The 7,825-nt window shown below is 40.6% G+C and overlaps 1 protein-coding gene across 1 annotated transcript; it reads left to right on the forward strand.

Moving 5' to 3' along the window:
• The first annotated feature begins 1,471 nt into the window (after positions 1 to 1,471).
• Positions 1,472 to 6,728, forward strand: LOC145393785 (uncharacterized). The gene is made up of 4 exons (XM_080267833.1): positions 1,472 to 1,578; positions 1,779 to 2,091; positions 4,154 to 4,296; positions 6,239 to 6,728. Exons 1-4 carry the CDS (start codon positions 1,484 to 1,486, stop codon positions 6,702 to 6,704), a joined length of 1,017 nt encoding a protein of 338 aa, XP_080123959.1. The 5' UTR covers positions 1,472 to 1,483; the 3' UTR covers positions 6,705 to 6,728.
• Positions 6,729 to 7,825: the final 1,097 nt, after the last annotated feature.

The raw sequence follows: 7,825 nt of genomic DNA on the forward strand, positions 1-7,825 counted from the left end.
AAAACAGTGAAAATAGCTAAAATCACGACTATGCTCGCACGAAATGCTAAGGCTCTGATGACTATTAAGCCGGGGTCATGATTCTTTGGTGGAATGTTGCACTGGAGTACCTCCATAGAAAAGTGACATTTAGTGTCGAAACTCACTTCCAGTCATTGGCAGCGCCCCTTAGAAGTTGTACCTCTGGTGGGCCATTCCACCAACTTCAAGTTACCTAGCTCCACAGTGGGTGGATGGAACCCAATGAAACTTTACATGCTTATAGACGTTAATGAGTACTACAAGTGTGCTTCGTACATGCATGACCTATATCTACCAGGTCAGGAATCAAAAGTCATCAAGTGCCGAAAATATGAAAAGCACTACAGCTACGACCTTCCTTGTGTGAAATGCTAAGATTCCAAAGATTATTAAACAAGGGCCATGATTCCTGGGTGGAATGTTCCTCTGGAGTACCTCTATATAGAAATGACTTTTTGTGTCGAAACTCACTTCCAGTCGCTGGCAAGGCTTGGTCCACTGAGAACTGGCCATCATTACATACCGGCTTGTTGTTGTTGTTGTTGTTGTTATTATTATTATTATTATTATTATTATTATTATTATTACTACTACTACTACTACTCCTACTACTACTACTACTACTCCTACTACTATTACTACTACTACTACTACTATTACTACTACTATACTGCTGCTGCTACTACTACTACTACTACTACTACTACTACAATAATCACCTCCATCCATCGGAGAATTGTATTGTGAAGATCAAAACCAACCTTGCTAATACAGTTCACCATTTGGAGTTGTAATGTGAAGGTTAACACTAACCCTCATATTACAATCCGTTGGCCCCAAGCACGCCAACGGTTGTGGTTACCAGCCATTTACTATTACTATTATTATTTTTATTTTATATTTATTGATATTACAGTGTAAATTAAGACATTAAGCTATTGGAGTCGCTGGTCTATGCGACTCTCGACTACTACTACCACCACCACTACTACTACTTCTACAGCTACTATTACTACTCCCACTACCATTATTACTACTATTACTACTACTACTGCTACTACTACTGCTACTAGTGTTAACATGATCTGTATAAATATAAAACAGATATTGAGTTGCTTTGGCAATTTATAATTCAGGATGGTCTGTTACAGTAACTCAAAGGCAACAAAAATATCACCCTTTATAATGCACATCCTCCGTGTCTGCAGTGCCCACCACCGACAACCGATGTCTGGTGACGGAGGCGCTGGTCAAGGCCACACTGAAAGCAGACAAGGGGGACTCTGCCAGCCTGGTCTCCTACAGGGTGGAGGACTTCACGAAGAAGGGCGACAACTACTTAAGTATCGTGACAGGCGTGGCGGTGCAGTATAAAGAGGATGGACAGGAGAAGGAGGCCAGATACGTAGCTAAAATCACACATTCTTTTCCTGAGGACCATTCTTTCGACAGGGGGGACGTGATGCACGATGTTTTTGTGAAGGAATCGACGTGCTACACTGAAATAGCGAGCAAACTTAATGAGGCTTTGAGACAGCATGGGATTACGGACCTACGGTAAGATTTTATTATTATTATTATTATTATTATTATTATTATTATCCTTCTCATTATTACTATTAGTATTATTATTGAATTTTAAGTTGTCTTCCAGGTATTACAAGCTCTATGATATTTTAGTTAATGCAAGTCATACCGAATGTAGCAAAACGATATAAATCTGTTAAACAAAAAACTGTCTCCCACGGCACTATGAGGTTTCCCAAGGGGTTCGCCTCGTGTCTGGAGAAGAGGAAGGAGGCACTGCTGTTGGAAGACTTACGGCCACGAGGATTTAAGATGTATGACAGACGGCGAGGGATGGATGTGCCTCACGCCACGCTGGTGCTGCAGGAGATGGGTAGGCTACACGCTGCGTCTGTCCTCATGGAAGCAGCACTACCCAACAAAGACATGCTGAAAACTTGGCCAATTATTGTTGACAAGTGGAGAACGGAGGAGAATATCCAGTTGCTTTTCAAGAAAATGATGGAGGGGCGGATGGAAGCTGGAGCTGTGGTTATGGAAAAGGTTAGTATTACTAATTGCTCTCTCTCTCTCTCTCTCTCTCTCTCTCTCTCTCTCTCTCTCTCTTTCATTATTATTATTATTATTATTATTATTATTATTATTATTATTATTATTATTATTATTATCATCATCATTGTTACTACTACTACTGTTATTACCACTATTAATCCTGGAAGTGAGGTATGTACTGTAATGTCGGTGTTATATTACAATTTTATTACATAATATTTGTGTATTTATTTATTTATTTATTTATTTACTTGAACACCAGCTACACAATTTCATCTGTTGTTGGGTATGAAGCACCTCTTACTTTTTACAGACAGTTTTCATTTTTTTCCAGTTATTATTAGTGTGTGTGTGTGTGTGTGTGTGTGTGTGTGTGTGTGTGTGTGTGTGTGTTTTAAGTGAGAGTTCCCTACAGCAGCATGTGTAGGTATTGGTTTAAAATTTCCTGGAGTTGTAGCCATCCACTCTTCTGCTTAAGCGATAATCTGGTGTGTTTTGGTTCTGTCCTGCACTTAAAAAAAAAAAAAAACGCCTAAAATATCCATCTCTCCAATTCGAATTCTAAACTGCAACACTAGAGTACCATTAGATTCTGGTGCTTGTCACGAGGAAGTGCTAAGGAGAGGATGTAGAGCCGTATCATAGTCCTTTCCTGCCACTGAGCTACGTAATTTGCGAAAGGACAAAAGCCTGGGTCAAATTAGATTTTATAAAGTACAACGAATTTTCATATTAATCTACCTAGGTCCATATTCTAGTCGGTTTGGAAAGTTCCCTAACACCATTTTCTAAGTGATTTATTTTGTTTATTACACCTTACTGGTCTCTTCTGCGATATATAAAACCTTCGAATCTGGCCATAATCTGCATAAATAAATTACAGAGGGATAATAACCAGCCATATCCAAAAAATAAATTGCTAAGGAAGAGGTGTTAGGGAGCTTCCTTATCCGGCTAGAATGCGTGGCCTTGTTCACGTTATCTTATCCAATCAGTTACCAGGACAGTAGTCTCGTTGAGCATGGAGGCTCCCTATCACCTCTTCATTTATTTTCCTAACTACCCATTAATTCATGATGTTTTTGCTGCATATATCTTTTTAATATCGACAAAGATTGCACGAATAACACACAGGAATATAGTAACGAGACAGAATCAGAAATAAACAGGTAAAGAAGAGATGTTAGTGAGCTTCCTACGAGAATACCGCCTCAAGACTGATAAGCTACCCCTTGACGGAACACTTTTGCTTGTAAACGGTGACTGGAGATTTCGTGACGCCCTTTCTTTACCGATTTACTCTGCTATTCACTTCAATATCCTCTTGTTTGAGAACACTGTATCACACTATAGTCTGTTCACCTCAACCCGGTCTAGATTTTCGTCCAGTTGCAGCCTATATCACGTAACTCAATGACAAACGAAGACAGTGCTGTAGAGTTACGTCCTTTCCATAGCACTTCTTCGTGACTATACTCTTTTTATTCTAACTTGGCCTAAAACTGCTGTCTCTCCATCTTGAATGTTGAGTTGTAACAATAGTTTAACAGAAAAACATGATCTAAGTCACGATGCAGTCATGTGAAAAGGATGCAGAGCGGTAGTATTGTCTTTTGTCTGCCACTGAGCTACGGCATATAACCCGAAAAGAACGAAAATCTAGGCCAAGTTGGAGTAAAAAGAGTATAGCAACATATTCTAGTATTAATCTTTAGCTATGAATCAGTATTCAAGGCAGAGAGATGCCAGTTTTAGGCCAAGTTAAAGAGGGTATACTTGTGCGTCTATGGCTATAAATTCTTCATCTTAATTTGGCATACCAGGTATTTTTTCATACAGTATTTCATGCAGTATTTTTCCTTAGCTCAGGGACAGGAAAGGAAAACAAAGAACATTACTACATCTCTACATCTTTTCCATAGCACTTTATCGTGACTTTAACTTGACCTAGTTTGTCGTACATTTGCAACTTTTGTTTATGAAGCTCAGTCACAGGAAAAACAAAAGCAAAGTAAAGTGCAGTATTTCCCAGCAATCATTTTTCTCCCTCAAGGTTCCGAATTATGCGAACGCGGTGAAGTGGATCAGGGACACAAAGGAGACTGCCTTGGACATGTTTTTGGACATGTTTCGTGTGGATTACAAATTTGCAGTTTTAACACACGGGGACTGTTGGAACAACAATGTTTTGTTCAGGTATGTAGCATCGTTATCATCGTTATCATCATCATCGTCGTTGTTGTCGCAGTTGTCATCATCATCACCATCGTTGTTGTCATCACTATTCTTATCATCATCATCGTCGTCGTTGTTGTTGTCATCTTTATCATCATCACTATTATCATCGTCAGTGTCGTCATCGTCATCATCATCTTCATTATTATATTAATATTATTGTTATTATTATTATTATTATTATTATTATTATTATTATCATCATCATCATCATCATAACCCCAGCCACATGAGGTCCCCTACAAGGCCAGAGCATTCTTCTCAAAGTGAGAGTGACGGCCAGATTTAACCCCTTCTCATGCTGGGCAGGTGTAGTGAGGAAAGTGTGTCAGTGTTAAGAGTAGGGCCTGTGAGTGTGTAAGCGTTATGTTATGTTTATGTGTCTTCAGTCTTAATTTGGTCTAGGTTTTCATACATTTGTAATTTTCTTATATAGTTCAGTGAAGAAATAATCGTTTCCATAACATATCCTCGTGATTGGAACGTGGTCTAGATATGTGTAGGCTAATAATTTGCAGCTTTTTTCGTTCATCCCTCCCACCAGTTTGTTTTCTATGATACTCTCTGACCTAGGGATGTCCATAAAATTGAAGTACTGAATTTTCATATTACCAACCTTGCCATATGGTTCTTTTGAAGATCATAGGCTTTAGTAAAGTATCTCGATGATATTGGTCAGTATTTAGAGGGGATCCGAGTATTTTGAAATTCGTTAATTAACTGGCAAACTGCAGCAACCAAAAACCAGAACCTTAAGACTGTTGAAATGAAGCATTTTCAAGAATACGTGCAACAGATAGGAAACAGCTGATCAACATCTGAGTTCCACTCTCCCCCCCAAAAAAAATAAATAAATAAATAATAATAATTAGCTGTTCAAGTGGGTCTTCCATGATAGCAAACACCACGGAATGTAGGTACTTGGTGTGCAAGGCAGTGCTGGGACAACTCTTCCAAAAAAGAACAAAAAGAATTGGGGCTAGTGTTCATTTTTCATGTGCCGTCCACAGTGCTCCTGATTCAGTACAACTCCTCGGTCGCCATCATCATTCTGAGTATTTCTTGTCCCTTCACATACCTTTAATTTTCTCTCCAAGTATCTGGGTCATCATGTAAGTATCCCAGTGGAATCTGCGGCTTTTGTAAAAGCGTTTTTGAGTTGACTTATAAGAGACTCCAGTGTAGTCCTTGGAACACACCCAGGTGCACCCACATCAAACATGTAAAAGCTGCGTGGGCAGGTGTGCCCTGTACGTATACACACATACAACTAAAACACTCACTACCAGCCGGGACGTGAACCAGACAGATCTCACGTGCTTCATCTACATTTGATGCGCTTTGATTGCCCATAGGTGTCTGCCACCTGTGAGAGTAGGTGTGCCCACTTTGCCAAAGGTGTGGACACAACTCACGTGGCTGCCATCAAGCCTTGCAGTTGGAAAGAGATAAAGCAAGCCCTTCGCTACCTGACAGGCAGACTCCTCCTCTCACCTCGTGGAAACCCCATCTCCTTTCAACCCTCCACCCTCGTTGACCTAACCATATCCAGCCCTATAAATAAATGAATAGAAAAAGGGAATTTTTGCACACCCTTTCCCACCTACCGTTATCACTCGCTCACTTTCCGTCTCATGCACATTCATGCTCTCGATTTCTCTCACAGACGCTGAACTCACCAGACATGTATCCCCCAGTCTCGGTTTCATTTGCTCTCTATCATTCTCATTCGATTGTTTTTGCTCACACTTATCCTCATTCACTGACGTAATGTCACTTGGAAAAACTCATTCTGCAACTCTTATTCACACCTTGTTTTCCCGTCTGCGGTCACTCAGTCAGTCATGAGTACTTACTGACACATATAAAACCCCACATTAATATTTCAACTTGTGCCTGCCAGATATAATGATGATGGTAAACCCGTGGAGGTGATGCTGGTGGACCTGCAGATTATGCGTAAAGCCTCTCCTGCCCTCGATCTTAACTACTTCTTGTACTCCAGCTTCAATGGCCCTGTTCGTAAAGACAACCTGCAGGAGTTCCTCAAGACCTACTATGATTCGTTCAGTGGGGTATTGGCCGCTGCTGACTTTCCTGTTCCCTTTACGCTTCAAGAGCTTCACCAAGAGTTTCGGCGCCGGATGATCTTCGGCTGTTTGTCTGGGTTATTCCTTATTCCAGTTGTCATAAGTGAACCTGAAGACGCTGCCAACATGATGGACATCACGGACAAAAATGTAGAAAAGTTTTCTGAGGAAAGAAAAGACGTTATGCTGAAAATGAGTGAGAGGTCTGATGGACTGTTAAGACCTCGATTCCTTGACATGTTCGACGAAATGATGGAAGCTGGAATTATACCAATGTAATTTAACAGTAGGTTAACAAGGGGACGTGAGCTATATGTAATTTAACAGGAGGGTTTAAGCTGGGGGGAGGGCAGCGAAATGGCAGGGACCAGGACGACATGGAGTAGATTAGTTTGTGGCTACCCATTACGGGATTGAGGCGTCCGGCTGTAGATAGATAATTTAACAGTATATGAAACGGCACCGGAATGTGTATAGTGTAGTACAGGTGATGTTTACTATTGTCATTAGCTAAATAACTGAAAACATCAAAACAACGAGGTAATTTAGAAATATTTGAAAGATTACGGTATTTAAGTTTAGGACCGTATAGGTGATCTGTTACCATTAATGAATTAAATTATAACCTTTTTACGTCAACTTGGCCTAGATTTTCGTCCTTCTGCAGTTAATTTCATACTGCTGAGTGGCAAAAGACAATGCTACGGCTATACACCCTTTCCGTAGCGCTGCTTCGTGTCTAGCATCATATTCCAGTGTTAATTGTTACTACACTGCATTCATGATGGAGAGATGGTAATTTTAGGCCAAGTTAGAGTGAAAAGAGTAGTCACCTCTGAGGCCATTGTCACAGCCTGTATTTCCTATGTTATGACTCAAAACTAATTCCACTGCCTCTATTGTCGTCAGTTAAGGTAGCTCCCCAATACCTTTTCCTTAGCGATTTATTTTCCATACTACACCTTACTGCTGTCTTGTATATTGTTTCTATCATGTAGGCACCAACACAGAAGGCAGAAATAACACATAAGAGAGGGTTAATGAGGTGTATACAAAAAGTAAACCGGTAAGGAAAAGGTGGTCACCAACTGTAGCCTATGGAAGTGGTACCAACTCTAGCGTATGGAAGTGAAGCTTGGACGTTGTTGGAGGGACACAAGTCAAGAGTGAGAGCAGTGGAAATGAGTTATTTGAGAGGAGCCTGTGGAGTCACATGGAGAGGCAGACTGACAAATGAGGAAGTGAAGGAGCGTTGTGGTGTGGATGTGGATGTGTTAGGAAGCGTTAGGAAAAACACATTGAGGTGGTTTGGCTATGTGGAGAGGATGGAGAGTGAAAGACTGACGAGGAGACTGTATGTGAGTGAGGTAGAGGGGGAGAGAGGGAGGGGAAGGCCGAGG

The sequence above is a fragment of the Coenobita brevimanus genome, chromosome 25 (genome assembly GCF_032717465.1).
Source record: "Coenobita brevimanus isolate Jiangsu-jjx chromosome 25, ASM3271746v2, whole genome shotgun sequence".
NCBI lineage: Eukaryota > Metazoa > Arthropoda > Malacostraca > Decapoda > Coenobitidae > Coenobita > Coenobita brevimanus.